Genomic DNA, 21,126 nt, shown 5'->3' with positions numbered 1-21,126 from the left:
ATTATAATATTAATTCTAGAACATAATGACGCGAAATAATTAAAGAAATAGGTTTATTAACGGCTGCTTCACAATATATAATAATGTAATGTTTGTACATAATAATATACAAAAATATTCTACTATTTGTAACCCGTGCTTTCCGCTTGCATACGGTACAGAGAACGTTTTTCGGCAATGGTATATAAAAATATCAGAAAATATATCAGAAAAGATAAACAATTTATCATATAATAAATCAAAAAAGTTTAGTAAGACTAAATTAATCAATATATCTTAGGATTCATTGAAATAATTTTTTTTGGGAAAAAAGCCTTTATTTAGGCTCGAGTTCCATCAAAGGACTGTTGAATCTGCTTATTTGAAAAGGGTAACTATGCGAGTTTCTTGCCGCTTATTCTCGCTAGTGGCTGAATTTAATTATTGACGATTCAACAATAAACTTTATTGTAAAGTTTACTTGAATAAAATACGAAACGTATTTGATTAATTATATTTGTTTTAAAACTCTTTGTCAACTACTCTTTAACGGACAAACCAGTGAACCGTATTTGTTAAAAATTAGTATGCAGCAAGCTTGGACTTCAAGGACTTAAGGCTACTTTTTTATACCTGACGAACAACGCGTGAATCGCAAGCGAAGCCGCCTTCGACAACTGGTAGGACGAATATTACAACGAAAAAAGTATTACAATACTACGTAGTATATTTTTTACAATTGGTTCTCCGTCCAAAGGTTGCCTGAAATATAATTCTGTAGCGAGGCCGCCTGTTGCAACTTCATTCCGTAATTTATTTTATACCTCTGTTAATATGAGTGCAATAAATGATTATCAACAAAAATATTATATTACATTATATTTCATAACATTTTCTATATCATTAATATCTAATATCAAACATAAATACGGACGTCATGTCGACTCACCGCACAGTAATACGTATAAGGACATTTTTCATGTAACACGTGCTACCGACACTCATTATTCTGACGTCCATTGTACAAATACAAATTGGTATCAAACGATAACGGGGGTCGGTATTTTAAATCATTTTTTGAATTTCACCGCTGAAGTAACTCGATTTAAACAATACGATTCCTGAATTCTAATTCATTCAATGTGAATTCTGTTTTCAAACAGTTGAAAAACTATATTCATTAATGAAATATCAACTGATAATAACTGGCAATTGTAGAACCTTTCTAACTTAACCCTTTGATGTGTTATATTCGGTCTGACCACAATTATAATACATGTTGTTATATATACTTACTGATATATGTATGATCCAATTTTTTCACTGAGAAAGTTATATTATTATATGGTATGTAATGGTATGGTGGTATAGTATGTAATGCTTTATGGTTTTACTTGATGGTAGGGTGTTGTGCAAACCCGTCTGGATAGGTACCACCCACTCGTCTGATATCCTGCCGCCAAGCAGCATACTAGGTATTGTTGTGTTCCGGTTTGAAGGGTGAGGCAGTGTAACTACAAGCACTAAGGACATAACATCTTAGGTGGTTAATATTTTTAACAACGCCAATGTCTATGGACGGTGGTGACCACCTAAACACCGGTTGGCCCATATGCATTAAAACCTATTACATAAAAATAATAATAATAATATATCATATCATTTATTATATTGATTAACTGTGCCCGTGCGAAGCCGGAGCTAGTCGCTTATTTATAAAGATTTCTTGTCGAACTTGTTTTGACCACACATATGTATGAAATAATTTAATGAATAGCAACAATGATCACTAATTCAGTATTTTAAACAAGTAAACAAATCAATCGACTTCGCCAACAAAGTTTTAAAAATAATACAATTTATTAAAATCTCGGCCGCAGCACTGTCCGGTCCAGATTTTGTGATTTTCTCTTTGGCACTAAACCAAGATGTTGTTAATATGAGTTATTTTTACCGAAAAATTGAATGGAAGAGAATTTCCTATTAACTCGACTACAGCCCCACGTAAGTACGTATAAGCCATCGTCTCTAAATCATATGTGCAAGTCATTTAACATTCGAATTCAAAATCATTCATTAAAAAACTGCATGATTCGGAAAAGAAAAAAGTGACCTGAGAGTACCGAAAGATACGTACTCAACGGGCTTTCTTTTTACAGTAGGTCTTTGAACAGGTCTGTCGGAGTGAGTGCCACCCACGCGTCATATATTCTATCGCCACACAGTATTGCTATTTGGTGGATAGAATTTGGTGGTAATTTAGTATTATATTGAGCAAGCAGCCTTTTATAAGCACATTTAAAATGTCATCATATTAAACTTAAAACGACTATACAAAGTAATCGTTGTCATTCTCCGTCTCAACTAGAATATATAAAAAAAAACAAACTCTGCTCCGTTGTCGGATGAAAGGAAAACAAACTAACAAAATCACTTACACGTTCATGATATTAAGCTCTTACATGGTAGTGTTTAAATATTGACGCTTCATTGTGAAGTTTACTTGCATAAAATACATTTGTTTTGATTTGATTAGATGTGCCACACTTGTGGACTGCGGGAGACGTTTTTGTAGAGTATCTGATACGCTACGATTACCCTAATTGGCGTAAATGTCTCAGAAATTTTAACAACACACGCAGGATTTCTGTAAATATTTTTCCTTAACGTTAAACATGAAATAAGTTATATACAACATATCTTATTTTCTCTGAAAACGAATATATTTATAAACTGAAATAAGCAGTTCTTTATTAATTTAAATGGAATATTATATTATAACCTAAACTTGACGTAGAACTTACATTTTTTGATGTTTAATAAAATTGGGCTTGTTTACGGGTCTTAAAGCAATGAGTAGGCTTTTTTTTTGAAGGTGCCCAAGTCGTATCGTCCTGCAAACCACCGGCGAAAGCTGGTACCACAAAGTAGTTGTGCGAGGCAGATAAAAGATCTTAAAAATCGCGCTGTTGATGATTTACGAACATCGAGATGTTGAGGGTGTAATTTCGAATAGATTGACTGAAATTCTGCGGCCGGAATTAATCCAAATAATTCCTCAGCAAATTCCCCTTGAAACATGAATGTACTCGTGTAGCCTAAATGAGTAAATATTAATACTATAACTTTACAAGGTTTAATTGTTTGGTGAATAAAACGGATTATAAATATGTACACAGTCACCACACTTTGTCTCCGTTACATTGAGAATGTTTGTAATTGTTACGCTGACATTATGGCTGATATAAAACTTTATGTCTTGAAAAATTTAATAGTACTCGCACGGATATCATCTTTAGACCACAAGTACCAGTTACGTTCTATCGAGTTCTTAGTAACCACGCATAAAATGTCTCAACTTAAGCTAAGGGAATAGAAAAAAATATATAAAATAAAATCCAAAACGATGAGCCACAACTTAAAATTATTTAAAAAGTCTATTAAACTGCAGAAAACGTAAATCGATAAGAAATTAAAAGATAAAGAAACAAGTAACAGTAAGTATATTCACATTTGCAAAGTTAACAAATCAATAATGTTTTCAACGGTAAGATTTTTGTTTCTTATAAAATTACTTGTGCACGTAATGCTAAATTAAGAGAAAAAATAGGTAGGTATATTATTTTTAAAGAAGAAATACTATGTACTTAATAACTCAGACTTTATCTTTACTTACGACCAATTGAAGTGAATTTATAGAAATCAAATAACTGTCTTACTAAAGTACTGAGTATTTTTGACTGATCACTTTCTAACTTCACGACCTCGGGGTCGAACCCAGAACTTCCAGATATTTGGATTTATATATAGCGACTAGACTAACGAGGATGTCTAAGATAGAATCGAATCAAGTTTCTAAATTCAATATAGAAGTGTTACACTTACTTATTGTCAAACCAAACACTACCACCGGTTCGGAAAATAAAATACCCTGACTGATAGAAGAACTGGCGCAAGAAACTCATCGGGTTTTTTTCTTGTCAATAAGTGATTATTTACATATATTAAATATCAAAAAGGATATAGCCAGAAGGTGAACGTTTAATTCCCAAGATGTACTGTCAACCATGAACTCAATAATATTATAATAATCTTTTCTTTTTTTAATTTAGCAACAGAGACATTTTGAACACTTTCTGGGATCCTGTTTTAGAATCGTATATATTGCCCCACAAATGAGTTACTGACTCTATGCAGTCGAGTAACAAGAGTATCACATTTATTCCCAGAATCGTTAATATTTTTCCGTACAAAAAAAAACATTGTAGAGTATATATTAAGTAGCAACAGCTAATTTCTTTAAATTTATGCGTCAATGATTCTCAAGAAGCCACTTACAACACATATGCAGAACAATATGGTTTCTAGGTAAATAATTTTATACCTTAAATTACACCGGCTCATTCAGCCTTTAAGCCGGAACACAACATACAATATTAGCAGGTAGAATAACTGATTGCCTTACCCACGAGAGCATTATGCCCTAAAACCGGTTCAATTTAGAAGTAAGATAGAAATCCCTCATAGTTCCCTAATTAGTAATATAATTACAAAAATATTAACTTTGTTCACAATAATATAGAACTTTTTGAAAGAAACGATGACAATTATTGTTTAGACACGAGGAGGAAAAGTTAACTAATAACACCTAGTTTCTGACTTCGCAAAGTTAATACATCCTTTTTGAGTCACAGTTTTCTTTTCTATAATAAAATTCCAATAGCTAGATTTAACTTAATCTATTAAACACATTAAAGCACTTGTCAAAAATACATTGATAAATAAGGCATATTACTCAATACAAGATTATATTAAAGATAAGAAACGTGGACTTAGATTTTTTTGTTTTCTACGCAGAATATATAAAAAAATAATCGTACTTTACTGAAATACTCTATAATTAAAATTGTGGAAAAGAATAACTACTACACTTCTCGCCAGTTCATCTCGGTAGAATCTACTTCCCGAACAGATGGTAGGTACATTAATTCAACACTGGAACATGACGATTCATCGTAGTAGTGAAGTGCTTTTATGAGTACTTGAATAAATAATATTTTGATTTATATTTTTTTAGAAATAATTCTTAAAAATATGAGCCATGACGAAGTAAACGAAGAAGTTTTACACTGCCGACGTAACAAGTTTAAAGCGCAGTTTAAAAACAGTTTTAAAACGCTGTTTTTTAAATTAAAACAGAAAAACGCGAACTCCAACGCAAGATAATCAATTTACCGTCGACGCCCGGCGTTGCTTAATGTATTTAGAATCTGTTACGTTTTTAGGAAAAACGAGTCGTGTCGAGGTCTGTCGTGTTTTTATAGCTTGATCTATTTAACGTTGACGCGGTCTTTATGTTTCGGAAATGGTTAATTTTTAGCTTAATTAGTCGTTTTTATTAATTATGTACACACCTTTATTGAGACATATACGATTAGGTTTTATGTTTTAGATAGCTTATTAGTAATAGGGACCTATTACATATGAAATTAGCGTTTTGTCGTACTAACCACTTTGATCTGAAATATCTCCTCTTTGGTTAAGAATTCCAAATTCAAATTTATAAATTCACTTAGCTGGTATATTTGAGTTTTGAAAACAGTCATTCATTTGTTTTTTCTCATTATTTTTTCTTTGACGTCGGCTATTACCGCACAATGGAAAACATGAAATATACCGAATATTACGAGTACAAGTTCTACCATGGCACCAGTGCTGCAGAAACAGCTCGAAAGATTAATGATGTGTAAGGAGCTGGTTTCGCAAAAGAAAGCACGGTACGTTTTCGGTTTCAACGTTTTCGTTCTGAAAATTTCGACCTTCAGTAACAACCACGTGGACGGCCGGAGACCAAAGTGGAAAATGAACAATTAAACGCTATTGTGGAAACGGATTCATCACAATGCACTTAAGAGTTAGCTGCATGCTTCGGGGTAAGTGATAAAACTGTATTAATCCACTTCTAGCAAAATGGGGAAAGTAAAAAAACTGGTACGATGGGTACCTCATGAATTGAGTGAATCGAACTTGCAAACACGCGTGAACTGCTGTGTTACTTTGCTCAACCGACCCAATAATGAAGGTATTTTAAATCGAATCATAACTTGTGATGAAAAGTGTATACTGTACGACAATCGGAAGCGCTCCTCGGAATTACTAAAAATCTTGAATGTAACTGTCGATCCAAAATGGCTGCCTCGCTACCATCGACGCGACGCTTAACTAGAGCGCCGTTCAACTCTCATTGACACTCTTTTTCAACCAGTATGAATAAACAAGATGGCGTGCCATGCGCCGTCATAGTTAATAAAGTCTTTACTGTAAATAATGTATGTAAATACTAAAAATAAATGACAAAATACCGAATTATTATTTATTTTCTTCAATTTAAAATTGGACCAAACGGTGAGTAGGTTAGTATGCTTCCTATTTCGTTCCATTTGAATTAAAAAGTAACAGTTTTACAGATCGGATCTTAATTGACAGATCTAAAATAACAAACATAAAAAAAATTATAACCTCCTTTGAAACCTTTTTTAAATCGGTTATAAATAGTGTTGTATGTGTTGATCTTTTTATCTATTTACATATATTTTTATTATTTATCTATGAATGTATATTTTATTTTTATTTTGATTATGGAAAGCTTAATAACCCATCGGAATTTGAAAAAATAACGATTAATGACCATGTGGAATATTTATTCCCCCAGTAAACCACAGTTCCGATTCTCTTTGCGAAAAAAAACAGCTCTGTCACCAGTGGACGCAACGAGGTGATATATTTTTTTGCGAGAAGTTTTATTACGAGCGCCATAGATGTAATTAGTTGAGTGAATTTTTTAGACATCGTATTTTGACCTGACGATTTGAATATTTTCTGTTTTATTTATTAAGATGACTTTCCTGTATAAATGGTTGAGGAAAAAATATCGCTTAGAGTTCTACTTATGCCAATTAAAAAAGTAATTAGCTCATTAATTTTATTCGGCATGGAATTTTTAAAATTAAGAATGAAGTTATGAAAGTTTGGCGAATTATAAAAAAAAACTTCCCAAATAGAAATTGATAATAATAATGTCCTCTTAATATTTGACAATCTCAAAAAGGCCAGTCAACTTCGCAGGTGATGTTATATATTAGTGTTGCATTATCGATAGACTATCGATAGTATTGTCACGAGTCAATACTATCGATAGTATCGATAGCTCCCCTTGAGCAATACCATCGATAGTATTGCAAAATTATTAACTATTACTTTTAACCTAAACTATCGATAGTCCATAACTATCGATAGTATCGATAGTATTGCCGTTATTGCTCACGGAGTGCTATCTATACTATCGATAGTACTATCGATATCCTGAATAGTTTTTGAGGTCAACTATCGATAGTCAAACTATGTTTCTGCAACGCTGTTATACATAACATGTGTGACAAAACATGTGTGAGCAAACACCAGTGCGCGCCGTTCTTTCACAAACTGTATTCGTGAGATAAGTCGTATCCGAATCCATCCAATCGGAACCATAGTCCGACGAAACGCAAACCAAGACGACCGGACAGACAAAAGCCCTTCCGGCCTATTGAATATAACATGACAAATCGGAAACTTCCCGATCTACTATTTTATGCTAATCAATTATCTAACAATATTAACAGCTACAAAAGACCGCCGCTAGCTTAAAAAAAAACCCTACAAAGAAAATCTACAAGTTATTTTTAAATTACTTTACAGAACCAAAACGACCTCATAAACATTGTTAAAACATTAATAATAATTAATGATGATGAAGAAATTAATTTCTGTTTTTGTTTTTACGACTTCACTTGATTACTTGCCGAATAAAAATAAGTTGAAGTTCGCACAGAAAATTGCTTAAGCCATACAAAGTTAAAAAAAGACCAATCAATTATTATATAAATTATAAAAGTTAAGTATTAATTACGTTAAAGGAAAACATTACAAAGAAAAGTCGATCAAAATTGTAAAGTATATATTACTGTTTTTTTAGTTAATTCTCTTGAAATGCGCTCGATTAAAACTGCTTAAAGTTCCGGCTCAAATTTCGTTTCATGCAAATCTCCGGCTAGAAGAAAAAAATATATGTATAGGTTAGTCACATTAAAAAACATCCTACCATCATATGAAACTCAGTTGTGCTGGGCTTTGAACCCACAAACTTCATTTAAAATTTACGCGTTCTAGACACTAAACCAATGTGGCATCTGATCACCAGTCGTAATATATGAAAGTCATATTTGACCGAATTATATAAAAGCACTTATCTTGTTATCTTTTTAAATACTAGTAATTTACATAAAAATATTATCTGAGCTGATATTTAAAAATAAATCGAATGAAAACCCCCTCACTTTTGAATACAAGGCCCTGGTTCCTTAAGTTCTTCCTCGCTGAGGTAGTCGCACTGGGTCTCCGGGAATCCGAAGAGTCCTGCCAGCATGTTGATGTCCTTATACGTAGGACGAGCTCGAAGAACCTATGAAAATTCACAAAAACTTAACATTCATTTTTGCAAGATAATACGATCTCTGAAATAAGAATTCGAAGCAAATAATTGCCAATATTTAAAGAATTCCAATGTTTTTTTAACTTATTACAATGCATGAGCCTTTTATTAAACACAGATGCCTTCCAAATTTCATAACTCTCACAATCCATTGGATTGCATTCTGTCATGACCAGAGAGAGTTGAGGCACAGGACATACCACTTAACAAGCTTTCCGAAGCACGGGACTTTCAGACCGCTGCAGAATTTATTATTAAGAAAACCAAAATATTTAATGGGACCTACCCGATTTAAACTCAGAGTCAGAGAAACCATATTTAATCATTTTAAATACGCTTGTAATACAAAACAACAAAGGATTTTTATTTAGATGTAGGACACTCAGAAGAGATATACTTAAATAGACTTTAATTACCTCTGTGGCTACCCCATAGCGATCGTCGACAGGCGGCATGTTCCAAAACACCAAACCCACTATCAATTCGTCTCGCAAATAAAACAGCATGCCTCGCTTATATCTGTTCCGATATTCTTCCGACCTGCAGAATATTTACTCATGTTATATACTTACATTTATAAATAGGGCATTATCTAATCTAACTCCATCTGAATAAGAAAGTACATACTATCGTCGACTGAAATATTTGTAATCTATACCCGTAGTCCAAAGGACTTTCAGAAAGTAACCTATAAATTTCCTACGAATGGGCCAATAAGTCCTCCCCTTGGGAAGGTTTGATTTTATTGCATGAAGCTGCACTAATGAGGTTTCAAGGATAACAGTATGGCAAATTTTTGATTTGACGCTAAAAGGATTCCTAATGTTTTTTTTATGATTTAGGTAAGCGGATGAGTAAATAGGCCAGCTGACGGTAAGTGGTCACCGTCAAAACTGTTTATACATATTGGCACTTAAATTAACCATCGTAATCGCCAATGCATAACCAACCTAGGGAGTTAAGATGTTATGTACCTGTAGTCACGTTGGCTCCACTGGCTCACTCTCCCTTCAAACCAGAAAACAACAGTACGAAAAAGCTCTAGCACCACCAACCACCAAGTGTTGTCTATCACCACATACTAGTAAATCAAGCGTATAATTCAGGTGCTTGCCAAGATTTAATCCTGTAGGTTAATATTATGTCATCTCAGCTCTCATACAACATTAGGTATAGTAAATTTGCTTTAACTAACTGTTTGTAGCAAGGTCTGTCTCCATCCCCAGCAGCTGGTGCTTGCGGTTTAGTATTTTCACTACACGGCTTGAATATGCCCACAGTAGACATACATGCGCCGACCTCACCTACCGCCTATTAAATATTAAAATAAACATTAGGATTTTGACAAAATTATTTAACCAATTATAACCATGTGTATTGAACCGTATTCTTTAATGTCGATTTTTTATGTAATAATGATAAATTGAGTTAAAAACCACCATTTTAATATCAACAGCCCAAGATTTGTGATTAGTTTTTATTATATTATTTTCATTTTGTTTATTATTTTATCCTTCCATTATATTAGAAACCTTATCAGTCTAGTGATTTGAGTCAAGCTTAATTTGGTACTTAGTTCCCAAGAAGATTATCACATATAACAATATATACATAAGATAAACTCATGATATTGCATCGTCAATGCGTAGCCAACCTTGTTAACTAAGATGTTATATTCACATTATTATATTATATACAGGCTCATAGAATCACTCACTTTTCCTTCAAACCGAAACACAATAATACTAAGTATTGCTGTTTGGCAGTAGAATATCTGATGTGTGGGTATCTATCTAGATAGGCTTGCACAGTCTTACTACCTACTAAATTATAAATCCATTACACAGACATACGCCACGAATCACACAGAAATTTGTACACAATTTCAACCATTAACAAATGTATCATCTTACCTCCATTTCGAGAGATTCACCGAGGTGTAATTTAAAATGTGGTTCCATATTACACGGCACCCAGTAGCCAGTCATGTTGGCCCCAGCCACGTAGCCTTGCTCCTCAGCGTTACCGAAGTGGGACAAGCGGAGCCTGGTGTCCTTCCATTGGGAGTAGAAGCTCGCTGCGTCACCTGCCTAAAGTTTGTCTATGAACTTATTAATCCAATTTAAAAATCGTATCAAAGACAAGAAACTATGCGTAATCGATACCCTGAATAATCAATTATTATTGATCTTCCGCTATTTAAAAAAAAATATTACCTATTACTATTGACCTGATGTACAAAAGGTTCTTTGAAAAATTGGCAAAGTAAATTTTTCCTTAAGCCTTCTGACACATCATAATAGACAAATGTAAAAACCATACTTTCCCTACCACATATAAGTGTGTCCTGGCCTCCAACTCGGTGTTGACCAGAAAGCCTCCATTAACCGGGTCCACTTCTAAGAAAGATGGTTCCGCTAACTCTACACGCGGTTCCGTGCCAATCGCTACGAAAACCTATTGAATAAAAAAAAAAAAAATAAATAAATATTGGACAACATCACATACATTACTCTGATCCCAATGTAAGTAGATAAAGCACTTGTGTTATGGAAATCTAGAAAATCTAGAAAATTAAATATTCCTTTTATAAAATTATCCTCTAACAGCACAAAATATTTATTCACGTACTTACATAATCTGTAACTATAGAATTTCCATTTGATAAAGTTAATTCAAGACGTCCATCGGGAGTTTCGAAGGCATCGTATACTTGGGCTGAATGAAACAAGTAAAAAGTATTGTTTTATTAATTCCAAACACGTGCAAAAAATTTGTAAAAGAAAGTAAATTAAATGTATTGCTCAGCAAAATTAGCTTTTTAGCAACTGGGAAATCTCGTATCTTCGTATTATTAATTATTATATTAGTCTACCATGGTGGAAGAAGTAAAACTACGAATGTATTATTTTACAAAATATTTTGCCACACTAGAAATATGCTTTACTTTTCGGTATAACAGTCACGCCTTCACACTTAATCTTCTCGGTCGCCCATTCGCCGATATACTCCGGTAACACTCCAGACATGATACCCTTGTCTTTGATGATCTGCACGATCTTCAGTGGTTCTTTTTCCTCGTGGCGTTCCACCACTCTATCTATTATTTTATTTATTTAAAGATACACAAAAAAAATAACCAATAAAGCTAGATATAAGACTATCTAGTTTTTAGTAAAAATTAACAGCGTTAAATTATTCCTAAGCTGGGCTAATGCCTTAATTAGTCCTGTTGAGAAAAACATATTTGGAGTAGTGGAATAAACTTTGGTGAGTGGTTTTTCATTATAAGATATTTTTTTTTATCAGAGTAGTATCTGAAATTAGCTTATTCACCCAATACAACAAATACGAGTCTGTATGTTCAAACATAAAATTTTGTTGCGGAAAAAAATATATAATATTTATTTAATAAAAAAAATCAAATGTTGTACAATAACAGTAAAATTGAGATGGAACAATTTCAGTTTATTCTGAATCTTTCACAAAAAAACAATCGTAAAAATAGCTTTGTAAACAAAAATTTATACCTGAACATAACTGAAAACCTCATTTATTCAAGTCAAATATTCCAACAACAAACATTGGATATATTTTTTTTTTTAAATATTATCATTTGTTAATGTAAAATAAAAGAATTACAAAAATCTTACCCATCCTCCCCAAGTACCAAGCAAGTTCACATCCTAAGAAACCACCTCCGATTATAACTACGTGCTTCGATGCTTTCACCTTCCGATAGGCAATCTCCAGATCTCGGATAGTACGAAGTGTGCAGACTCTGTCCCGAACTTGTTTCGACGCTGACTTGAATATGGATAGGTTATTTGCTTTTGCGCCTGACGGTTAAAAAGTTAACAGAACTCAATAATATATAAAAATTTTCAGCGACAGTACCCTAATGTCCATCGTATATTCCAACCACAAGACGACAAAAACCAAATAAAGAACATTTGATATCGTTTTAACGCGGTCGAGAGCTAGAGTGATCTATGCTATCTATTTAGAATTTGCGTTTTTAACGTCGATGAATATATTTTCGGAACTTTGGAAGTAAAATCAAATATAAGTAGATAAGTGGAGTAGCGTACGTAAATCTAAGTTTTAAGGAATATACAAATAATCCCTAATCGATTAGAATAGACTATACAGGCGTCTATTGTTTCAAAAAGTGTAAAAAAAAATTGACACCAAATTTTAAAAAGTATGTATATGTCGGAGAAGCAGGATGCCGAACAGTTGGGTTCGGGGATTGATCCGACATTTGTAAGACTATGTGGGCGTGCAATGGAGATATTCACAAAATAAAACGTATTTAATATCGTCTGATTACTGTATTAATTGATTCAATAATCGTACACCACAATAATATCAAAGGATTACAATAATTCATCTCGATTAAGAGCAAATGGGTTTGCAAGCAACCATCGCATTCGAGAAGCTTGTCAAAACATAACGACTCGCGTTGCCATGGCACTTACAACTCCATTCGGGGTGACCCGCTCTTAAAAGTAAATCAGCCATCAAACATTATTGCCAACTACTCGATTCATTAATTATCCAAATCAACAACCAAAGTAACAACGCTCCGATACGGCCATCCTGCACTATCACACGTCCTCGTGTGTCTCGTTGCTGTAAACCTCCTCGTCTGTAAACAATAAAACAACAAATGTACACATCATAACCCGCTTGGCCATTCTGACCACCACACGATGAATATTATAACCGTCCATGCTATCTCAATAGCATAATATTCTCTAGCAGCATAACTTTACAAGGTAAGCGACCAGCAAGACCACCAAGGTCTATTTATGCTACTAAGTCAATCTCTTGCCACCAAGGCTGTCATTTGCCACCAAGGCTGTCATTTGCCACCAAGGCTGTCATTTGCCACCAAGGCCAATTTTGTCACCAAGTCAATCACTTGCCACCAAGGCCATCATTTGCCACCAAGGCCAATTTTATCACCAAGTCAATCTCTAGTAGGGTCACTATGCTATGCTTTCTCTTACCAAGTAATTTGTTACCACCGAAATCAAAACAAAATGAAAACTGCCCACCGTTATCAATAAAGAATAAGCCTACAGTTGGCTTCATCGTGCAGACATCCACTCGACGTTCCACAAGTGACTCGCTTGTTTTGTTTTTCCTTCTTCGCACAACGCGTCGATATGTGGCTTCGCTCGCCACAGGAAAAACACGTCAACAGGGATATTTTCTTCGAGACGTCCATTGTATTTCTTGCTTGCTTGAGCTGTGGCATTCGTAGCCTGCTGCGTGAGCCTGCGTAGTCTGATATGTGTTCTGATCCCACTTCTGATGTCGGAGAAGCAGGATGCCGAACAGTTGGGTTCGGGGATTGATCCGACATTTGTAAGACTATGTGGGCGTGCAATGGAGATATTCACAAAATAAAACGTATTTAATATCGTCTGATTACTGTATTAATTGATTCAATAATCGTACACCACAATAATATCAAAGGATTACAATAATTCATCTCGATTAAGAGCAAATGGGTTTGCAAGCAACCATCGCATTCGAGAAGCTTGTCAAAACATAACGACTCGCGTTGCCATGGCACTTACAACTCCATTCGGGGTGACCCGCTCTTAAAAGTAAATCAGCCATCAAACATTATTGCCAACTACTCGATTCATTAATTATCCAAATCAACAACCAAAGTAACAACGCTCCGATATATATATTACGTAAATTCCCTATTTTTCAGCACAGATCCTTGTTCTCTAAACTTAGGACTTGAACTTCAGTGTTTTAGTTAAACAAGCCGCAGATTAGCATTCGAAACATGCTCTTTTCATTACAACATTGAGCACGAGATATATTACAAACATCAATCAAGAACGTAAAAACTCATTGTTGCCATTCCAGACATTCGTTACGGATTCGACGAGTCTCGTTAAGATTGACGCATTAAATCCACTATGTAAGCTCCGATCTTACTGAAGTTATATTTAAATCCAAAAAAGTATTATTTATTAAATACTAGCAGACTCGGACACGCGTTGCTGTAGCTACGTTATATGTTTAATTATAATGGATGGTAATATTTATCCAAAAAACTTCTCCAAAAAACGCTATATTTTATGGTACAAATTTAATATAAAATATTGTGGTCTTTGCGTGATACGCGTCCAACAAACATTGGTAGCTGTACATTATTTACTTATTTGTAATAATACTACAAGATGCTACTTATTTGACAATTTTAACTTTTAGAAAAAAAAATGTTGGTTGACTCCAGAGTAGTCCAGAGCTACGAGGATGGGTACCACTTTCTTACTTTATACATACTGCAAATTAGCGATGCATATGATACTATGATGATACTATATATCCGTACAACGATGATACTATATATCCGTACATGTATTGTGTCAATTACAGACGACAAGAATCTTTTGATTTTGGTTTTTCTTTGAATTTCTATGATTTCATTTTTTTATCATTTACGTCATACTCAGCTAAAAAGGAAAACATCTTGCGAAAATCTACATATGTCGGATAAAATTTGGCCACATGTCGCCGGTTCTTCTTAGGTCTGAGGTGTTTGGTCCCGAACCGACGGTAGATTTTTGACAATCAACAAGCAGGTGTAACGCTTCTATATTGAATCAAGATTTTTGACTTTGTGTTTCTTCTAACATGCGGTGCGATAAACTCCAAAACAAATATTTAACAAAAAGCTTAACCCAACAGTGAAACATGTACAAGCTGTTACTAACCAGGTGCAAGAAGACATCTCTCGTAATATATAGGCTGCTCCCCACACATTGTTTTCACCCAGACGACGTGATCATCCGCGTCAACTCTCAGCACACACCAACCCCTCGCTATCGACACAGCTGGACCTTTTTTCTTACGATAAAACTTTATGGGATCCATGAAAGATGCACAATCCGCGTAATACATCCTGAAACAAAATTTTCTATCAATAAAATGATATCTTTTATGTATTTTTTTAACAAAAACTGTAAATAAAACTTTAATTTCTAAAACCAAAATATCTGACAAGTGATAATTTGCATCAAACTTTACAATTAGAATTATGCTATGTTTAATAATTATTATCGCTATTTGTTGGTACATTAATTGCATATATCAATTTTCAAACATTGTAATGAAATCATTATAAGTATTTATTTTACACCCCAACATATGTTTATAGAGAACAATAGTGTACAATATGACGCTACTAAGCTCCAAAAATTTTAGAGTCGAATGTGTTTACAGCACAAATATATATTTTACGATATAAGTATCGTCGACTTATTATTTTATTTCACACTTACCCTCGGGGAATACGTTAAACAGTAGCTCTTGACTCGTCAACAAAAGAGAGAATTATTGTAACTTATAAAAAAACCTCTTAAGTGTATTTCGTACTCTATGTATCCCTTGGGTAGTATTACACAAGCATTAACTGTCAAAACAACTAATACTTCGGCTATAAAAGTTCTATACTTACGTGTGTCGCGTACCCTCTTCGATATAATTGAGAGTTTTTATGTCAGGTGGTTCGGGATTCCACCACATGTGTTTAGACATTGGGGGCTGCATGTACGGCAGACAGTCTTCTTTAGTTATGAAGAAAACCTACACAGTCATATTAGTAATATGAAACTTTTTTATACTACTACATACCTACATACATACATAACTAAATACTTTAGCTAATAAATGTAGATAAAGTTTTTGCTTGAGAATATAATCATAATCACACGAAAGCTTAGCTAAGCTATAAATCCATAATTTGAAGCCTTGCTCTTATAGTAAAGACAAAATCCATTTCACTGTAGTACAATAAATTAACGACCTGACATAAAAACGGGAACAACGAAAAACGTGACAAAGATGGAATAATATTACAACAATGATATTATACTGACGTACGCGACTAAAGGATGTGTACGCTATGGTAAAGTTGGCATCGTTTCAAAGGACCAACTATTTATTAAATATAGGTAGTTAAAATCTGTAAGGTTTTGAGTAATTTCTTTGCGTGATACCAACTTCCTGAAGTTTCTGTTAATCACCTTGGCAGTCTTATCGTGCTCCATGATCGCGCGGTAAGCGGCCCATCCGGCAGCTCCGGCGCCTACTATCAGATACTGTACACAGGCTGGTAAATCCTTGCAGTGGAAAGGTGCCTTAATTTTTCGTCGAGGGCGCCCTAGTATAAAATATAAACAGTTGTATTTTTTTCTATTCTTGTCAAATAATGATCTTTTAATTGTTTAAGCATTATACTTACACTTAGGAGTATGGTCACCAAGTTTAATTCTCATTTCTTGCCATAAATACAACTTATAAATCTGAAGGATTTAAAAATATTTTATTACATTTATGTAGCCCGTGAATTATTGTTAAGGCGTGTAAACGTTAAAATTATACAAACAAAAAAAAAGTTAAAAAAAAATGTATGAAACAAATACTTCTTTGTTCAAAAATGTTACATATATATTCACTATTCACTTCATTCAACTTACCAACCCCATAATACCAAAGAATGAAGCAACAGACCAGACGTAGATCCAAGGGAATGGTTTGGGTGGTGGTGGTGGACATGCGGGTGGTTCCGGTGGTGGCTTCACTGAGCAAGGACCCTTCGTGCGAGCACAGTCTATCATGGGCTGCAAGATTTAGTAGATGATTCGGAATATTTTAATAATTTTGAGTTTACACGTTTCGTCTTTGAACTTTTGAATTGAATTCAGGCGAAAGTTTCTTGTTACGATCTTATTAAGATTTACCGATTTTGTTAACAAATCAAATGAAAAATCCACGTAACAAAATAAAATTCTACCAATTTTAGCATTTGTATATGGATTGAAATTTAAAAGCACCACATGATAATGACTTCATCGTAATTCAATTAAATATATGAGAAAATGTAATTTTATCACGTAAAAGAAATTAAATCGGGACCACGTTAATAATAAAAAATATTAATTATTATTAATGACCAGACCAATGATGATTTTTTTTTCTATTGAAAAAATTTGAAAGAAACCACAAATGAAACTGACGGACAGTTATAGTTGAATTGTAAACGCTTAGACTAACTTTAGGACTTATCGTAAACAAGGAATTAAGGAAACATTATCACTGAAACATTTATTGTTTATTATGCACCATCTTATATCAAGGACTAAATTTGTGTTACAATAATTTTATCAAAATCAGAGCCCGTTTAAGTTAACTGCTCATTAGTTTTTTCAAAATTTGACACGTTGTCTGTTTCTCCAATTTCTTCTTTTTCCGCTTGTGCAAGTAATGTAATTCTGTCGAGTGGTTTCCAGGGTTCATGAAATGCGTACTTATATTTTTGTTTCCCATGATATCCAAGTTTGGGCAACGGATCTTGCACTTCATTCGAAATTTTGGCCAATTTTGTTTGTTTTTCCTTCCAGTAATCGGGATGGATGATTGACGAATTATGGAATAAATCTTGCATCCCTCGGTAAGCATTATTACCATAATTGATTTCTGCACTATTGAAGAGTTCTCTTGAATCTTCGCCGAGTATTTCCTGCCAAAGAATTATATGTATACACGACATTCATTTAGATGGACTTTAAGTGCGTTTGACGAAATCCATTTTCTGTCCCGTTTTCATAAAGAATCTATTTTACTATGACTTTAATCTTACCAACATATGATGTATTGTAAAGAATTTAGTGCGTTCCTAATTCACCAATCATGGACATCTTATCCTTTCCTGATTTTTCTTTGCCTCTACCGAATAGGCTTCTTAAATATCCAAAAAAGCCTTCGCTAGTAGGATCCTCTTGTTTTTCAGGCTGCTCCTCCGAACTTTGTGGAGCGCGGTGCTGTTGATGTGGATCAGTTCCTGAGTGGCTATAACCAGCATGTTGATGATCGCGTCCTCCTCCGGAATGGCTGCTAGTGAACACGACACCCGTCCACTGATGAAGAAAGCACAAGCTGGATTTCATTAGATACTTAATTTTACGGGCTCTGATTTCGTCTAACGCACTTAACGCACGCTTTAAAGGTAAAGATGCCACAAAATAAACATTACTATATACTTTTATTAATACAACCAAAAAGAAATTGATACAATACCTTCGCATTACTGGGCGGCAAGGGCGGAACAACGACATCTGGAACTTTGATCCTGTATGGGTCGTAGTTCGGCGGTTGTGGGTCTCTGGGACACTCATTTCGCCACGCCGGTGGTGGTGGATCACTCTTAGGCCATTGTTCGACCAATTTACCCTCAGTTTGAGCTACATCTTTACAACAACTCCCTTTATCTTTGTTATAGTTCCTTGTTTGTCCTAAAATATTTTTATAATTCACATAACTACGACAAAGTTATAAAAACGTTGAAATTATATATTTTCTACTCTTTGCGGATTAATATACTCATAATTTATCTAAAATTGTAAATATTTGGGACAAGAAAACAAATTAATCTTTAATTTATAAAAGACAACCATTTCTTATATAAGTTTATTGTAATATTATATCGGTCTTAAGAGGCGTACCTAAGTAAGTTGCGACTTCAAGGCTATTGTTGCTGACCACAGCATTGAAACGGCGAATGTGATTGCAGCATCTAAACGGACAACTCAACATCTTGCTTTAATTTTAAGATAATATTATACTATAATTTAATTTTTACTGATCTATTAAAAAAATGATTCACATAATTTTTGAAAATGACAGAAATTTGTAAATTCTATGTTTTTTCGACGGTAATTAAAAAATCGAATCCTCGATTGAAACTGTCAGAAGCTCGTGCGAATGACATATTTTTCTTTTGCGAGAAAGAAGTTTGTAAAATAGATTTATACATATCAAATTGAATTAAATTGATTTAATCTTAAATGATACAAGCGGGATAATTAATAAACTAAGTATTATAAAAAATAGAGTACTTAGTATGAAATTCAAATATAGCAAATAATAGTGTATAACATTAAGTACACGAAAAACAACACAATGAGAAACGTTCCTTGAAATTAATCCCCATGACACTGGAAGCAGTTTTCAAAAGTAGTAATTATTTTGAACCTGATAGATTATTTAGTCTATTGTATCATACCCAGATGAAATTCTCATCCTTGTTAATAAATCCAAAATTTATGAAGACTAATGTACAAAAATATTAAATTCACGCTTGGTTTATCAAAAGCACGTGAACCTGCACAGTGCGATTATTAAACAATAATATTTTATGCTTTAACCTTCATTTTTTTCAGTTTAGCCTTACAATAAAAATGTCACCATGTTTATTAGCTTTCCTTTAGCCTCCCAGATGTGCAGTAGTCTAGACGAAGCTATTCCAAAAAGGAGCCACGCTCTCTTATATCGATTTTCTCGAAGATATCAAATAATTATAATACGACTTGACGTATCTGGTCTACTTTAAATCTGTGTTTAACTTGAATACATACATTATAATAAATGTAGGAACAAAGGTTTCATTTCCCCTCTAGGGATGCATGTTAAATAATTAGTTCTAAACTATTTTTTCGTTAAAAAATTATTGGATTGAAATAAACATTTATTTAAACGGAATTTATTTATTGATAATCGTAACAACCAACACTTTACTTGTACATTAATATTCCAATCATTATATACAAATTAAAGGCTGAGAAATGCAAATGAATGCAAGAGAAATCTGATTTTTGGATATGCTAGAAGGGGGGGGCTCAGAAAAGTTTAACTTGAAATTATCGACCGCCATTGCACCGATTGTAGATATCCACAATAACACACTTCAAACACAAAAATAAGGGAATAATTAAAACAATCGAATAACGAAAATATTGAATCAACTTTATTTTGTACAAAATAGTTACAAATCGATTCGTTTAAAAACACACAAATTACAGATACATTCATACAATATTGTATAATACGCGATATATAATCTACTACACATAATTTTCACTTACAAATAAATATAATAGGTATGACTTTAGGGAAACGCAACGTTAGTCGATTCTCGTGAATCGTTGAATCGATTAACTTCGACATTATATACAACATTAACCAACTCAAAGATAGGGCAGACAATTTAATCCGAAAAGTGCAGGTTTCGAGCACGAGATTATTGGACCGCATTGTGCACAAATGTACCCACAGAGTTACCAAAAAATTTGTTGATTTTCAGAGACAACCGTAGTAATTAAATGTCTTTAAAACAATATTCATAACACCATAGTTAAATGCATATTTAATTTAACAGGTTTACTATCATTATAAATATGGTTTCGTCTTTCAAATCTTAACAAGTATTTTTTTCCTCTGTATTTATGTTCTAGATTTTTTTTAATTTTACGTCATAGGTTGGCGGACGGAATGGCCCACGTGATCGGAACCTTTCAAAGCACGACTTAGAATATACGTTGAGTGGGTTGTACCTATCCAATTTTCTTGCACAAAGCCTTACCACCAAGTACAGTACTGTGGATTATTACATTTTTGCACAATACAGTCCAATTATTATAAGCCCAAATTAGGCACAATGATGCACGTATTGTACCGGGACTAATTCGGTTATATAAATATAGTATTTTACTTGGATCAAGAGCGTCAAGGAATAAAGAGTGCAC

The 21,126-nt window shown here is 33.7% G+C and overlaps 1 protein-coding gene across 1 annotated transcript; it reads right to left on the bottom strand.

The window, feature by feature from the left end:
* Positions 1 to 8,046: 8,046 nt before the first annotated feature.
* On the bottom strand, positions 8,047 to 19,216 carry LOC125072336 (apoptosis-inducing factor 1, mitochondrial-like). Its single transcript, XM_047682941.1, has 16 exons — positions 19,048 to 19,216; positions 18,623 to 18,837; positions 17,023 to 17,166; positions 16,788 to 16,848; positions 16,570 to 16,706; positions 16,002 to 16,129; positions 15,259 to 15,446; positions 12,163 to 12,348; positions 11,457 to 11,609; positions 11,145 to 11,227; positions 10,841 to 10,966; positions 10,423 to 10,599; positions 9,705 to 9,820; positions 8,926 to 9,049; positions 8,355 to 8,479; positions 8,047 to 8,068 (listed from the first exon to the last, which is right to left on the bottom strand). The coding sequence occupies exons 1-16, from the start codon at positions 19,136 to 19,138 to the stop codon at positions 8,053 to 8,055; spliced, it is 2,070 nt and encodes a 689-aa protein (XP_047538897.1). The 5' UTR covers positions 19,139 to 19,216; the 3' UTR covers positions 8,047 to 8,052.
* Between the last annotated feature and the right edge of the window lie 1,910 nt (positions 19,217 to 21,126).

This window comes from Vanessa atalanta, chromosome 21 (assembly GCF_905147765.1).
Source record: "Vanessa atalanta chromosome 21, ilVanAtal1.2, whole genome shotgun sequence".
NCBI lineage: Eukaryota > Metazoa > Arthropoda > Insecta > Lepidoptera > Nymphalidae > Vanessa > Vanessa atalanta.
This window is presented reverse-complemented; position numbering and strand designations above follow the sequence as displayed.

Excerpts from the sequence above, each read along its gene's own strand:
- LOC125072336 (XM_047682941.1), bottom strand. The coding sequence starts at position 19,138 with ATGTTGAGTTGTCCGTTTAGATGCTGCAATCACATTCGCCGTTTCAAT. Across the intron at positions 16,130-16,569 it reads AGCACGATAAGACTGCCAAG|GTTTTCTTCATAACTAAAGA; the intron begins GTGATTAACAGA and ends ATGACTGTGTAG. Across the intron at positions 8,480-8,925 it reads GCTATGGGGTAGCCACAGAG|GTTCTTCGAGCTCGTCCTAC; the intron begins GTAATTAAAGTC and ends GAATTTTCATAG.